The sequence below is a fragment of the Neopsephotus bourkii genome, unplaced genomic scaffold, assembly GCF_033783945.1.
Source record: "Neopsephotus bourkii isolate Nb327-2 ecotype Australia unplaced genomic scaffold, CSIRO-AGI_Nbou_v1 NB_962, whole genome shotgun sequence".
Taxonomy (NCBI): domain Eukaryota; kingdom Metazoa; phylum Chordata; class Aves; order Psittaciformes; family Psittacidae; genus Neopsephotus; species Neopsephotus bourkii.
In genome coordinates this window covers 6,588,073-6,604,175 of record NW_026901456.1, presented here as the reverse complement: position 1 = coordinate 6,604,175, position 16,103 = coordinate 6,588,073, and the positions used below count along the sequence as shown (strand labels likewise).

At 40.7% G+C, this 16,103-nt stretch overlaps 1 protein-coding gene across 1 annotated transcript in view; it reads left to right on the top strand.

The window, feature by feature from the left end:
* Positions 1-2,480: 2,480 nt before the first annotated feature.
* Positions 2,481-16,103, top strand: part of BRWD1 (bromodomain and WD repeat domain containing 1) — a 54,908-nt gene continuing 41,285 nt past the window's right edge. Inside the window, exons 1-11 of the mRNA XM_061359219.1 lie at positions 2,481-2,723; positions 2,910-2,968; positions 3,163-3,192; positions 3,384-3,443; positions 6,579-6,729; positions 7,945-8,043; positions 8,622-8,782; positions 9,387-9,608; positions 11,643-11,743; positions 13,269-13,339; positions 14,571-14,671. Of these exons, the coding sequence (XP_061215203.1) occupies positions 2,651-2,723; positions 2,910-2,968; positions 3,163-3,192; positions 3,384-3,443; positions 6,579-6,729; positions 7,945-8,043; positions 8,622-8,782; positions 9,387-9,608; positions 11,643-11,743; positions 13,269-13,339; positions 14,571-14,671 (1,128 nt within the window). The 5' untranslated portion in view covers positions 2,481-2,650. The remainder of the gene's footprint in view (positions 2,724-2,909; positions 2,969-3,162; positions 3,193-3,383; positions 3,444-6,578; positions 6,730-7,944; positions 8,044-8,621; positions 8,783-9,386; positions 9,609-11,642; positions 11,744-13,268; positions 13,340-14,570; positions 14,672-16,103) is intronic.

The following is a 16,103-nucleotide window of genomic DNA, read 5'->3' as shown; positions in this document are numbered from 1 at the left end:
AGCATGTAACCATAAAAACCCCACCAGTTTGGCTACTGGGAAAATGAGGAATTGTATACATCAGCACTAGGTGTCAGTTCTGCTTGTGGAGAATTGGAGTGGAAGACAGTAATTTCCACAGGCGTGCTCTAAAAAAGGCATTATTTCCTGAATGATGCCAGATACATTTGCTCTGAGCAACTGTCCTGGTTTCAGCTGCAACAGTTATTTTTCTCCTTCCTAGTACCTGGTGCAGCACTGTGTTTTGGCTTTAGTCTGGGAACAATGCTGATAACACAGCAATGTTTCAGTTGTTGCTAAGTAGCACTTGCCCAGATCAAGGACTTTGCAGCTTCTCATGTTCTGCCACTGAGGAGGGGCACAGGAAGCCGGGAGGGGCAGCGACAGGCTGACCCAGAGTAGCCAAAGAAGTATTCCATACTGCAGCACGTCATGGCCAGTACATAAACTGGGAAGAATTACCCAGAAGGGATGGATTGCTGATACAATCAGGTTGAGTATTGGTCAGTTGGCGAGCAATTGTGTTGTGCATCCCTTATGTTTTCTGAGCTTTAATTTCTTCACGTTTCCCATTATTATTGGCATTCTTTCTACTATCACTAGGTTTTATTTTAGTTATTGGCTTGTTCTTATCTCAACCTGTGGGGTCTACATTCTTTCAATTCTCCCCATCTTGCATGGAGAAGGAGGGGAGTGAGCAAATGGCTGCGTGGTGCTGAGTTACCAGGTGGGTCTAAACCACAACAGCAACTAAGGGACAGAGTGGCAGCTAATGCAGATTTACATACAGCACTGTGGAATGCATATGTAGCGGAGAACCTCCACTTCTAAATGTGAAGAGAACACAGACAGGATACTTAAGTGTATCCATGTTTAGCTGATGAACACACATTTGTCTGGCAGTGAGATCTACAGGAACACAGGCAGCCTTTAAGAATGATGTGGCTGAAGCTTGCAACAGTACTGGAAGCAGAAAACTGTGGATCTCGTTTGAAGAAAGGTTTTAAAAGGACAGAATGCTGGGTTGGGTTTTTCTGTGGGCTCTTCGTTTGTACCTGACCTGTGCACTAACCCATCAGGGAGCAGGGCAGGACTCTGCCTTCTGGGATGCCTCTAGGACAACTGCCCACTGTTGGGCCTGCTCCTCAGGTGCACAAAAGCTCTTTGTCAGAAGCTAAAAGCACATCGAAGGTTGAGAGTTTAATAAAATACCCACCTATTTCTACAATGATGCATAAAACTACTTCAAGGGTTCCAAAGATGCATACCAAGCCACCACAGGTGGGGAATGGGAAAAACAAAGGAAGGGCTTGTATGTAAAACGCAGCAGGAGCACAGCTAGTGCTACATTTACATTAGAATTCACGCTGGGCAGAGGCGAGAAGGAACTGCAAGTGAAAACCCTATAAATAGGCTCCCAAAGCCAGGGTGGGGTGGAGGCGCTGCTGGCACCAGCTTGCAGAGCAGGGGCTGGGGAGAGGCACTGGGGGAAAGCTGCTTGTTTCAGAAAGGTGACGGCAGGGACACGGTCCCTTCTCCGGGAGGCACTGAAGTGAGGTTTAGAGGAGCCGCGGTGCCCCCGAAGATCGCACCCATGGAGCTTCAGTGACACAGGCATGTGAAGTCAGGAGATCCGCCTCAAGGAGCGGACAGGAGCCGACACACAAGCGATGCAGTGTAAAAACATTTGGCGACGCGGTGGTTGCAAACGCGCTTGTACTGCCCGCTGCCCGAGCCGGGAGGCGCACACCGCTGTGCCCAGCTCTCTGCCGACCCGAAGCACACCAGGAAATGCGCAAGGTAACAGGCTTTCAGGAGGAGGTCTGGGTCCCGAAACGGGCCGCAGCCTATCTCTGCCGGTACCGACACGGCCGGTCCCTGTCGTAACCGGCAGCAGCAGCAGCGCGGCGCCTCACCACAGTGCCCCCACGTTCCCAGCCCTCAACCCAAGCGCCACGCCGCGCGCACCCTGAAGCACCCACTGCCACCTCCCCCCACTTCAGAGCGGCCCCGCCCACCGGCGTGCTTCGTCACCGACTGCCTCCTCGCGCAATCCCTCCGCGCCCGCGCCTCTCGTTCCCTCACGGCGCTGCTTCTCCTTTCCTCCCCCGTCCCCTCTTCCCGCCGCTCTTCCCCGCACATGTTCCGCGGACACACGCGCACCCCCTCGTCCAGCCGCGTACCGCTCCCCGCGCTGCCGGAATAGGGACTACTTTTTCTCCCGCCCTCCCCGCTTCCTTTCGCTCCCGCCCTCCCCCGGGCGTGCCCGGCGCCAGGTGTCAGCGGCGGCGGCGGCGGCGGTGCCGTGGCTGGTTGCGCGGCAGCGATGGCGGCGGCGCAGAGGCTGTGCTAAGAGGAGGGGCGGGGACGGGAGAGCAGCCGGAGCGCGAGCGCGACGTCCGGCGGGGGGCGGGGGAGGCTCGCTCCCGCGCGCGGAAGAGAGGGGAGGGGAGAGAGCAACAGAGGAGGAGGAGGAGGGGGGGCGCCGGTTGGCGGTGGGGGAGGGGCGGCGCTGACAGGGCTATGCCGAGCCGGGCCCTGCCCGCGCCAGGCGCTGACTGAGCCCTAAGCCCTGCCCGGGCAGCAACGGCCGCCGCCAGCAGCGATTGTACAGAGCAAGCGTGCGGCAGCCGACGGGGCCGGAGCCGCCATGGCCGAGCCCCCGGCCTCTTCTAACTCCGGCTGCGGTGGCGGCGGTGTGTCCCTGCCGCTCATTGAATCAGGTAAAACCGGCGGGGCGCGAGTGGCCGCGGGCCAGGGCGAGAGCTACTGCCGGTGCCGCCGCTCCCTGCCGCCATCTTCCTGACCGTGATTATGAATTACAGTCACCCCGGGGGCTCCCCCCTCTCTCCCCCCCCCCCCTCCTCAGCGCCGGCCTCACCCCCCGTCTCTCCCCGTGTCTTTTGCAGAGCTCTATTTCCTCATAGCTCGTTTCCTGACTACCGGGCCCTGCAGGAGGGCGCTGAAGGTGAGTACAGGGGTGCCGCACACTCACCAGGGCTCACGGGCTCGGACCCCTCGGCCGCTCGCTGCCGCAGGGAGCATGGAAGGGGAGATATGAACAGACCCTCCCCCGCCCCCCCGTTCCCCCTCCTCAGTCCTTGAGAAGCCGGAGGCTTGCTTGTCCCTAAATCAGTGTTTTTTTTTTCCCTTTTTGTGCAGGTGCTGGTGCAGGAGCTGGAGCAGCACCAGGTCTGTGTGGGCTCTGATGAAATAATCTCGCTGTAGTCAAAAAGTTTCCCTTACTTTACGAGTCATTCAAGTTTCTGCCACTCTACTGTCTCAACTTTTCCGCCTCAACACGCATTGTTTTGGATGTGATATCTCCCTTCTTCCCTTTTAACCACTCACTTTTTTTTTCTTCCCTCCCCCCCTCCATTTAGTTGCTTCCCAAAAGGTTGGATTGGCAAGGAAATGAGCATTATAGAAGTTATGAAGAATTGGTGAGATTTTTTTCTTTTCTTTTAAAACTTTTAATTAGGATGATAACGTTGATGTTAGACCCTTTTGCTTTAAAAGTAGGCCGAAAACTTTACGTTTCAGTTTCATTCAGGCTCTGCTAAGACATTATAAATATTTTTAAAAGGTCCTTTAATATCTTTACATTAGACTAACAAAAACACAAGTGGTGGTTTAAATTGGGTATATTGTTTACATAGCAGAGGTGGAGCTTGGCGTTGTGCTTTGGTACATGCCACTGCCTACATACAGGGAAGAACCAATCTGAAGCAAGGTTTCATTTCGGAGCTTCACCAGTGAATTTGATAAGTGCGTTTTGATTTGACGGTATTTATTTTCTGTTTGGCTTCAGCAGTCTCCTTCAACAGATTAGGAAACGAAATCGCTGTTCAGAAATCAAGGGTTGGCAGCTCTAGTGCCTATGAGTATACTCTTTATCTCTGCCTACTCACTGGTCATAGCTTTGTGCGTGAGTACTAGGAAGATAGGAGTGATCTCTCAACAGCATGTACTTTTTGCCTTCTACGGCTGATGTTTGCTTCAAGTGTTTTAACTTATATCCGTTTCAGAATGGAAGTCTGTCTTTCTCTTGGTGTTTTATTGTGCTGGTTCTTAAGTGGCAGAGTATATTTGGTAGTAGAATCTTGTGAAGTGATGGCTTGATGATGCCTGCCCAGTGGAGCTTTATCCTGCTTTATTGGAGTTGATCTTGTTTCCTTTAAACAAATGCTTATTCTCGCCTTTTTCCCCTTAAGATTCAGGCATTCCAGGTTGATTGATTGACTTCCCCCTTACCATCAGCTTGTGTAATGTTATAGGTAAATCCCCTTGTTCCTCTTGTGTATCTCTTGAACGTCTCAGAATCATGTTTGCATAGGGAAGAAAGAAAATTTTGCTTAAAGCATTTAATTATTTAAATGCTGCTTAAAATGATAAACTGGGTTCTACTACTTCTACTTGCCAGTGTGGTCAGTTGAGCAAATGAGGTTTTAGATTAATGCTTTAAGTCAGTGAAAAGCATAGTCTTGCTAAACAGGAATATTTTCAAGCTTTGACTTGTATTTAGCAAACATTAAAAGTACTATTAAGTTTAAAAAGGATTGTTAGATGGTTTTATGTTTGTTGGTTGTATTTCTTTTGGCAAAAAAAAGTAGTGGTGTTGGGAGATGTGGATTCTTCTGACTTCACTACAGGTTTTTTTGACTGCGTTTATTATGCATACACAGTTGTCACATTAAGTCTTTAATGTATTAAAGATACTAATGCTTCTTCTACCTTTTTTCTTTACAAAATTTAAAACAAATCTCTGCACAGGGTAATAGTGTTTCACAGTAACAGACTAATCTTGTGAAGGTTTTAGTTTCTGCTTTTGAGGGTCTTTGGGCACCACTTGTTGCCTCATTGGTCTCACTCTGAATTTGCAGAGACCACAGACAAATGCAATTGTATGGTGCAATTATTTATTTTCCTCTTTGTTCATGGAATTGGAGCAGGACTTCAAAATGCCTGGTCCTTCCAAAATCTGAGGAAAGCTACTTAAAAAGGAAATGAATTGCAGGGTTCTGTATGCATGCTTCCATCAGGGATTGCTTTTGGAATATATCATTCCTGATAATGGCGTGCAAACAAAATGTTTTATAATGTTTGGCATAAAGTATGCTGAGCTTTCTGTCCTGAAAGTTGTGGCTAGTACTGCTCTATACCAGTTCAAGAGGCAAAAATTATAAACGTAATTATAAAAAGTGCATTTTGTAATCTTTTGGACTACCAAGTGTATTTCTCATAATCAGCCAAATATCTGCTGAGCTGTATGGTAATGTTAACTATCTTACTGATATTGCCACCTCCCCACTCCCCTGGCAATACATCCAGTACCCCGAGATTTTATACCTTACTTGGATTTTTAATATCAAAGCAAATAATAGGTTGTAGCTTAAGTTGTACTTTCTCCATACTCGGTGTGCATTTGAGCAACTTTTTGTTACATGACAGCATGTGGTATTTTTATTCCCACTGTTCTGATGACAGGATCAGCCTTGTCAGGATTTCCCTCATCCAAGTTCTGTTGTTAGGCTAAGGGAGTAGCATCATAAACACGAGCTAGTTCTGCTTGTGTTCTGAGCTACATGGGCAAGAGGCCACATATCTGTGTTGGTATGGCCTGCTGCATTTCTTGGATGTATTGGCTGGGAATAGTCTGGCTGCTGAAGTAGTAGTGTGGCTTCTGGGTCCAACTGGTTTTGACATGGTGAGATCAGAGAGTGGAGTAAACATGGGGCAGTTTGTGCCTGTTGATTCAGGCCTCCCCAGTAGCATAAACTTATGATTCTGATGGTTTGGTTTACTCAAGTCTGTGTAAAAGCTACTTCACATATTTAACTTTTGCAGTATTATGATTGACTTTATAGTTAGATAAGGATTATTTTTCACTGAATTCCCAGAATGTAAAGGGTGAAAAATAATCAAAACCCACTTACATCTGTTCTTGACTGAAACATCAGAGTGTGTATATATTTTTTCCATCTGTTAGAGGTAGGTAGTATGAGTTCCTTCCTGTATGAATGTATGACTGTTTTGATCCTTTTGGCTTAAGGAAGTAGGGCAGTCTTGGGCTGTGTAGTACTGTCTCTTCAAGGAAACTGTTTCCAGAGAGATTGTACTCACGCCTACTGGGTTGCAGTTTACTGAACAAGTACTGTGTGACTGAAGTACTAGTTGCATAAATTCTCATTCTTGATTACAAGAAAATTTTCCATAATCTTGAGTTATGAGGGTTTGAATTTTAGTTTTTATATTTTAATAATTGGGTGAATGGGGCAAAAACACTTATTGTGGGGTGCTGCATGAATGGGAGCTGTATGTGTGAATATGGCAAGCTTTCAGTAGTAAAATACTAAAAAGCAGTAAGTGAGCTTACTGCAATTATTTTTACTGTAGCTCTCCCATTCTTGCAGAGTACTGGCTGAATTTACTAGATCAGAGCTTAGCAGAACTGATTTTGTTCTGTAAGTTTAAAAGCTTCAATATTAGTATAATAAATATTGTTTAAGTCATCTGTTCTGAATGTACCATATATATATATATACACATATACATATTTAAAGTTTTGTTTCTGCCAGGTGCTGTCCAACAAACATGTGGCTCCAGACCATTTGTTACAAATTTGCAAGCGTATTGGCCCTATATTGGATAAGGAAATACCACCCAGCATTTCTAGAGTGAATTCCTTGCTTGGTGCAGGGAGACAGTCATTGTTACGTACAGCGAAAGGTATGGTCTATTTGTTATTTGATATGGGTATGATACATTTTCATAAGTATATGGTGAAGACTTGGAACTTTTAAAAGGGGTGAGCTTTCACCAGAATTGGCCCCCCATTTCAGTACTGTGTTAAAACACCAGGATTTTATGTATAAACTATATATTGGCTGTTATGAAGAGATGGCTTTAAGTTGCATCACAAGAGTTATTGTTGCTCTGAGTGCTGAGCCTGCGGAACATGGCTAGTTTTTAGCGTTGCTGCAATAAGTGAATCATCAGGACACAGGTGCTGTTTCTCTAACATATTCTCAGTGGTATATTGGCCCATGATGGTTCTGAATGCAGCATCTGTTGTATTCAGTTCAGTGCACATGTGAGACAGTTGACACCAGCTTTCTGAAAGTTTTTGTGGTTAATGCAAATAGCATCAAAATTAGTATTTGTGAATTCTCTAGATAAGGAGGAAGAAAGTCCTTGCCCATAACTTAAAGGGAATGGTTGGCAGTGCATAAGCACAAATGTTGACAGGGTAGATTTTAGCCTTATATTTACCTCCTTGTTTCTGGGAAGTTCATGTGTTTGTCTGAAGTTCTGCTTGCGTAGCTAGATGCTGTGATGTGGCACTGATTTGTGGGGTACTGTTGCATTTTCAGTTAACTGTCCTAACTGCTTTAAAGGATGCACACTGAATGACAGTGACCCCTCTATCCTGAAAATCAGGTTAGAACAATTATTTCAGTTTGAGGGTATCAAATTAATTGTCAGTGTGGGTATTTTCTTTGAGTCACAGAACTGTCAGATGGAAGGGAGCTCTCGAGTTCATCTAGTTAAATAATTTGATATTAATAAACGTTCAATAAAATACTTATGAACAAGTATGCATTAAAATGTCAAAACTCTTAAATGCTTTGCACTGGGGATGAGTAGGAAAAATTCTTTTGAAAGGTTAGCTTTGTGTTATGTGAACTGCAGGAGCATCTCCACTTAGGAGTGGTTTCAAAGATTGGTAGTTGGTTGTGTTGTTTTCCTTCTGTTACCATATTGAGTGGAATTTTCTCTGTTGCTACGCTGTTTGTAAAATGTTCTGGGGCATTTGGTTTTCCTGTTTTTTCAGTTGTTTTAGTACTGTGTTTTGAGACCACTATAGGTATGTTCCTTATCATCTTTTGGCATTTAAACATGTAGTTACATTTTTGTTTTAAACATGTACAATTGGTTTTAAAGATTGCAGGAACACAGTTTGGAAGGGCTCTGCATTTGCTGCTCTTCATAGAGGAAGACCTCCTGAATTTCCTGTGAACTATGGCACACCACCAAATCTTGGTAAGCTCTTTGCAATACTCGTCACTGCTGCTGTGAACATGCAGTGTGTGTCTTGAGACTGACCTTGCTGTGATGCTGAAAACTGTACCTCAGAGCTGGATCTGGAGAACTTTCTGTGACTTGACTGGAATTGTGTATTGGGTACAAACCTTGGCTCACAGCACTAGGGAGACGATGGCCTCTAGATGACATCTTTTTTTTTTTTTTTTTCTAAAAAGCCCCTGTATTAAGTAGTTTAACCTACGGGAAACAGAAGTCCTTCTCCTTTGGATAGAAGAACTCTTGTATGGTTTAAGGTATGGAGGCCATAGAGAGCCATGGGAAAATTAAGATAACACTTAGCACTTCTTTTTTAGGGACTGTTTTGATTTTACTTTTTTAATTGGAACAGGTTTAAAATACAATCTTGGTTTTATACATAGAAGAAATTACAAATACAAAAAAATGTTACTTTATAAATTCTGAAAGTCACTTCTAGTAAGTTGCTAAGTAGTAGTGCAAGTTAAACAAAATCCTGTTTTAGAATAGGCCTGTTTTAAATATCAGTACATTTATTCTTTGATTTCTTTGTATTCTAGTGGAAGTACATCGAGCAAAACAATTAACTGGATATGCAAAATTCAGTACTTCATTTCCAGGAAGTATGTATCAGCATATCAAGATGCACAGACGGATTCTTGGCCATCTTTCTTCTGTATATTGTGTTGCATTCGATAGGACTGGACATAGAATATTTACTGTAAGTTCATGAAATAGATGCAGATCTGATTATAGCTCTAGGTAGATGCAAGGAAAAGAATTCTGAAATGCATGTTATGTTAAAACTTCTGGAGGTGAATATCAGGAGTGCTAAAATGTAGCCAATGAGCTCCACTGCTGTGTTTAAGTACAACAATTTGATGTAATTTGACGTAAATTGTAAGGTTGGAAATGTGTAAGAAATGGGGTATGTAATACCTGGTCAGGTGTTGACATTGATGAAGGAGCTTTATTCAGTGATGTAGTTCAATGTTAAGCATGTTTCATGTTCCTTATGAAGCGTCAGAGGAGAGATGGATTTTGCGGAATGATACTTTCATTGGCCCCTTTGTGTAAGCGATTCCCTTAAACTTATTCCAGACTTTTTGCATTATATGGTGTAGAACTGTGGGGATTGCACTGTAATTCTGAACCATAAGTGAGTATTTTGATGTTATTTTTTTAAGCTCCTACACAGTTTTACATAGAAGTGTAATTTACCAAGATGTGCAAAAACATGGTTAGGTTCTTGAAGGGAAACCTAAGACTTTTATCCTGAGCGTCTTTGAAAATCCATCCTGATTGTAATAACCGTTTCTTTCTAGGGCTCGGATGACTGTTTGGTGAAGATTTGGTCAACTCATAATGGCAGATTATTTGCCACTTTACGAGGACATTCAGCAGAGATTTCTGATATGGCTGTCAATTATGAAAACACTATGATTGCAGCTGGAAGCTGTGATAAAATGATCAGAGTGTGGTGTCTTAGAACTTGTGCACCAGTTGCAGTCCTCCATGGGCACACAGGATCCATTACCTCATTACAGGTAGGTTTTGGGGTTTTTCTAGGTATGTCTACCTACTGGAGCACAAATAGTGTAAATGGATTGTCAGAAGCAGCCAGTCCATGAAACTCGGATAAATTTCATGACAGCATGGTCTGGAAAGCTTAAAGGTATTTTAGTCAAATAGTAGACGAGGAGGAATAATTTGGGGGAGGAGGGAAGGAAAATGCTGTTGCACCTGATTTGAAAAGTTAAGAGTCGTCTTTAGTAGTAGGATTTAGATTAATGGGATACCCTATGGTTAGGTAGTTGTCATGTTGGTTAGAAATAACCAGTTTCCTTAGTTGCTTATTGCAATTCAGAAACATAGTTACAGGAATGCTCTACACCAACAGAACATTCCATATTTGTTTTACGACTTCTTGTAAAGAAAGATTAGTGCCTCATTTTCTGTTTGTGGAGAAAAGTACTTTGTGATTGCTCTTAATACATGGAGAAGTAACTTGCCAAGTGTCCATCTTACTTTTTCACATCTAAGTGCAATGAACTTTCACTGTGCCTGTCACTATGGTTTTCACATGACTGAAATTATTTCTTGGGGAATATTAAAATGTGAACATTTAAATACTAATGTCAAAAATCAGTGAAAACCATAAGAGAAACCTACACAAAAAAGCCCTGTTCCTACCCCCTGGAATTCCCGAGTACTTAACTGAAAATAATGACAGGAATCCTTCTTCAGTTAAAAAAGATTGCTACCTCTAATGTTTGAGCTGTTGGAACTAAAGAGAATTTCTGGGAAATACTGTGTCTTCCTTGTGTCTGTCGCTGGAGACGTGATATACTGGTTTATGTGGGTGAGGGTTTGGATCCAGTATGTGATACTTACAACTTCTGTGATACGGGTATTTCTTTTAATCTCAAAAATGTGAGTTATTTCAAAAGTGCGAAGATGTTCAGTGTAGTATTTTATGTAAATTTGAAGGTGCTATGATACTTTATGAGCTATTGGTTGTCCTTTGGATTCAGTCTTGGTTTGGCCTTTGTAATTCCTTATTTAACACATAAATGCATAAGTAGCTCATTATCCAGATTTGTTGTGTTATCCAGTGATACAAACAGGCTGATGTTGAGGGGTGAAGTGGCTGCCTGACAACTTATGAAGTTCAGTGAAGAAAATAATTTTGCTGTTTTCTCAAAATGCTGCCTCTCAAAGTAATTTTTGTATTTGCAGAGTTTCTGTGGCATTCATTGCATTTTTTTCCTGTTTCTTTGTTGTTTTTTTTAATGGGAAAGAACTTATTCGTGGTGTTTATTTTATTGTAGTGTAGTGGATTTCTTTTATTTAAGTGTCTTGTCATAGAATCCAAGGTTGGAAGGAACCTCAGGGCTCATCTGGTCCAACCTTCTTGGCAAAGCATGACCTAGACGAGATGTCCCAGTACTGTAATTTCAGTATATACAATTTAGATGTCCCTTCCCAACATTAGTAATAGTAATGGATGAACAATTTAAATCAACTTGTGTAACTTGAGTTCTTTAAACTTTTGAAGTTTAAAGAACTTCTGAAGCTTTCTGAAGGGCAATTCTATGCATACTGATAAATCCATGTCTTAAACAAGTATGTATGAGGATGTCCTATAAATTCATTTGTGATGCTGGGTTACTCGGGCTGTCTCACAGCTGAAGCTCTGCTTCATTATAGAGTTTTAAAAAATTAGCCTGTCTAGTGAAACTACCTTTTTTTTTTTTTTTTAAATTTCCAGTCTGCTCTGCTCATTACTTCAGTCATTGACAAAATTTTTAGTGAACATATGTGGTTAGTTAAGACCTCAAAGCGGTGAATAAATTGGTTTTATAAAATGCAATAATTGAAACATAGACCACAAATTACTTCAAAAATATAGGAGATGTTCTTTTGTAAGCATTTAAAATAAGTTATCAACAACTGCTTTAGCAGTTTTAGTGGAAAATTCAAAGTACATCATGGTTTTGCATTAAGGTTTTTAGAAGCTTATGAATGGTTTTTAGTTATCTCTTCTTTGTATGTGGCTGACTTTACTTTCTTCTCTTTAGTTTAGTCCAATGGTGAAAGGCTCCATGCGATACATGGTCTCTACTGGTGCAGATGGAACAGTTTGCTTTTGGCAATGGGATACAGATTCAATGAAATTCAAGTATGTAAATGGGTTGCTGATTAAATCTGTTCCATGTTATATTCTATTAAGTCAGTTGCTTTTAACAAGCTAAAAAGAAGTTTTTGTTGTGAATAAAGATGTTATGAAATTAATCTATTATGTAATTATTTTAAAGCACCATTGCTAACTATACAAATTTATCTTATTCTGTTGTCCTGGGAAGTTAGTTGGGAAATAAATTTCTTGCTACACTGAAAGTGTATATAGAACACCTAGAATTGCTGCAAACATAAATATGATGGGACAGCATAATGAAGCTTTTTGTTTGGGTTGAGGTTTCAACAGTCCTGTAGTTTTAGGATGTCTCTTAAAGAACTTGCATGCAGAGTATGTTCAAGGTAGGTTTTAATGCTCTGTATGTGATTGCTGTTTATTTGTACAAACAAACAATTAGATTGTTACCAGAAAAGAGAGATATGGGATGATTGGTGTGTATCTTGTATTGTGCCATATGATGGTAGTTGGTATAAAATTATCCATTTCACATTAAAGTAGCTATAAGAAATAAAAACCAGCCAGTACTTTAGAAAGCAGATGGTTGTTTTGACTTTTAATTCCTACTTGTGATCTTAAGGTAGTCGAATTGCAGCAAAAACTATCAAAGGCATAGCTTCATATGAAGAACCTTTTAGAGCTATAAGTTGTAGGAGGAGTGTGTTTAAAATGGATCCTTAGTTGTTCTCTTAAGATTAATTTAGAGGCCTGTAAGAGATGTAAACATTGTTTAAAGTAGTTTAAGCATGGACTTAAATTGAATTTAGCATTGCTAGGTCTCAAAGCAGCATTCTTAGGATTTGAATCTCTGTACTTTGTATCATCGAAACAATTAAATGTTCTTTTACTGAAGGTGTCAACATTTCCTTTGATAAACAGAAAACACTTGAACAGAAAAGCAGTAGAATAAGAAGTAGAAACCTATAGTGTTTGTAAGTGGCACAGTTTGCAGTATTTCTCCTCAATGTAGTTCTTATTATCTACTTTCTGTGAGATTATGGCCATGTCAACTGGAAGAGTTTGTACATGACTTGCAGAACAAGAACCAGTCTTTTAGATCATCATGTGCGCTTTGCTGCAAACTTTTATTTACTTTTATAAAATGTAACGATTATGCACAGTGTTCTACAGTTATGCTATTTGGTAGACCTTATTTAATGTACTGTTGAGTGATTGTAATTTGCGGTCAAGAGGTTCAGCACTTCATGGATATGTTGTGCAGGGTGTAAATCATACTTGCCAAAGGATGAGTGAGAATAAACCTTCTTTGGCATGTCATGTTAATCCTTGTGAGGTAATAGCATCTTGTAGAAAACGTCATAAGCTGTGTGGACTTCAAATACTGTTTGTGTATGTGTGTACACTAGTTTTGAAAAGTAAACCTTATTGCTTATCCTCCTGCACAAGATATACGGAAGTTACTGCATGTATTTAAGAAGTACCTGTTATGTGGATGTTTGAAGAAGCATACCTTTATTTTGTCCTGTTTCAACCATCTTTTCTTTTTAAGCAATCGGCCAGTGAAATTCACAGAGAAACCTAGACCAGGTGTTCAGATGCTTTGCTCTTCATTCAGTGTAGGTAAGTCACATACAGTTTGAGTCTAGCATTGTGATTTCTCATCTTTCCCCATAAGCAGTTGTAATACTCTGGTGGTGCCAGCTGTAAAATACAGAAAACCAGCAGCTGTCTGGTAAGAAATTGTATATATGTGTACTGTTAGCTTATGACATTAAATAGTGTTACTTGCCTTATCCAACTGTTGAAGGCTGTTTCCCTTTTGCCATTAGTAATTTTACAGAAGTCACCTGGTGCTTGATTACTTTGAAGTCATCTTTACTGGGTTTGGGTGTGAGGTTTTGGTTTGTTTTTTTTTGGTGGTGTTTTTTTGGGGGCTTCTTTTTTTTTTCTTTTTTTTTTTTTTTAACCCCTTGATATAATGTCAGGGCCAAAATTAGTTCTTTAAGACACCACAGTAAACAGCAGTGGAAGTGGTTACCGCCAGTAGCAGGAGATCCTGATTCTGTGCCATTTGTATGCAGGGATGTTCATAAAGATCCATTCCTAAGAATCCACAAAAATACTTATAAATGTGCTTCACTCCTGGCTTGTAGTCTTCTTTCTTTCTAATCATGTGGGTGGCTTGTGGGAAGGCTTACTGGTACTGGACACTAGGAACATGTGAACAAACTTGGCAATTGCGGAAATAAAATAGAAATCAAACTGTAGCTTGTTAGTGTTGTCAGGGAATAGTCCTGGGTTTGTTTGGGTTTGGGGGTTTTTGAGGTTTTCTTTGTTTAGGTTGTTTTTGACAGCACTTTCAAATGCCAGGTGGCAGCTTGTAGTATTGCTGCCCCCACGGCTAAATACCAGTGTACTTAGACTGGTTTACTTATGCTCCTCTACCCAGTTTTGAAGCAATTTATATGCCTCAAATGAGACACATGTTGCAGTGAAAGAGTAAGTTAGGTCGTTATGTTGGTGACTAGAAATATTCCCCATAACGAGTGGCTTCTGTGTGCAGTTAGAGGTGTTAAATGTTTCAACATTCTTCTAGATACATGTTGTTAAAAGTTTATAACACTGACTGTGACTTTTTTGCTCTACGATTGAGAGTGTTTTCTGGAGCAGGAGGGGGACTTCCTTCCATATCTGTGTGTCAGTGGAGGAACATTAAAAATGTGACACTTTTTAAGATTTTTTTTTTTTTAAACTCTTCAGTTTACTTTTTTTAAATCAAGCATCTGAGAAATGCTGGTGATGTGTTTAATTTCTTATACTGTTGCTTAATTATTGCATGTTTTTTATACAGGTGGTATGTTTTTAGCAACTGGTAGCACTGACCATGTCATCAGGATGTACTTTTTTGGCTCTGAAACACCTGAGAAAATAGCTGAATTGGAAAGTCATGCTGTAAGTAAGATTGTTAAATCTAATAATCAGTTATTTCAAGCAGTATTGAAGTTGCAAGTTAATCACAGAATGGTTTTGGTTGAAAGAGACCTAAAAGATCATCTGGTTCCAACCTGCCTGCCATGGGCAGGGGCACCTTCCAGTAGACAAGGTTGCTCAAAGCCCTGTCCAGCCAACTAATGCTGTTAGTGGGCTTGTAGTAATGTTCTTTTATTGAGTATTTTTAGATCTTATGCAGCATTCCAGCCAGTCGTGTCAATGGGATGACCATTTAAAAGGCTGGAATGTATCAAGATGATACTTAGAATTCTGTCTTTCCAACTAGATGTCATACATCTATCTAATTCTAAACTGGGTGGTTTGTTCTGTTGCTTCCTTCTGATGCAAGTGTACTTAGCCACCTGTATATTGTATGCTGTATACAGGAAGTAGATAGACTGAGAATGTGGTTTTCATTACTCAGGTTATTATTACCTGAAGCCTTTTGTATCAAATGTTTAAATGAGATTGAGTTTCTATAATTTTGCTTGTGTTCATCTTGACCTTTACTCACGTTTTCAGTGGCTGTGCAAGCTACTTTATGCTTCCTACATAATAAGTCAGCTTTCTGGTTTAGCTTTATTTTCCCATGTGCTTTATGTAGTGTGTGCTGTCTGTCTTTACTTGTTTTCTTGATACAATTGATACCTGTTAGGAAAATAACTTCTTAGATAAAATGCTCTTATTTTTTATTTCTGTACCTTAGTCTTGTGTACCTCAGGCTTTCCCTGCTGTGGAATCTAAGGGAAACTTTGCTTATGTTTGTGTGCTGAATCTTGGGTCATTTTTTTTTCAGCATTAGATACACAAAGAATCTTTAGTTTTACTGGGGAGAATTTAGATTTTGTTGAACCCTTACAGGTCTTTCAAGGCCAGCTCTTAAAATGCCCATCTTAATTTTGTTTGCCTTAATATGTTTTCTCTAGTACTGAATCTGACTTTAACCGTTCATGTTACAGTGGTAAGGCTTGATCAATATGTATTTTTGATGTAGAGAAGACTTTCAGATCTGAAGATACTTGAGTGTGCCATTTACTTTTCCTGTAGCTCATATTGTGATTTAAAAAAATAAGTAATTAATTGTATATTTCTTAAGGAGTATAAGTAGGAGTGGGAACAACAGATTCCTCTCAATTTAATTGGCTTAAGATATTGGAAAGATATACTCAAATATTAGTTAATTGGCTACCAGGTTATTAATGGACAGTTACTTCATCTGTCAGTCATTCATATATAACTGGGACTTTTTAAAAACTTGCATTTTAAATGCATTAACAGTTAGTGAATTCTGGTATTTGTTGGACTTGTTTCACCTTGCAGTTAAAATATAGCAATTATACAATCTGCAATTTTTTCATTATTTCAGATTTTGATAAACTCAGATTTGTGAATA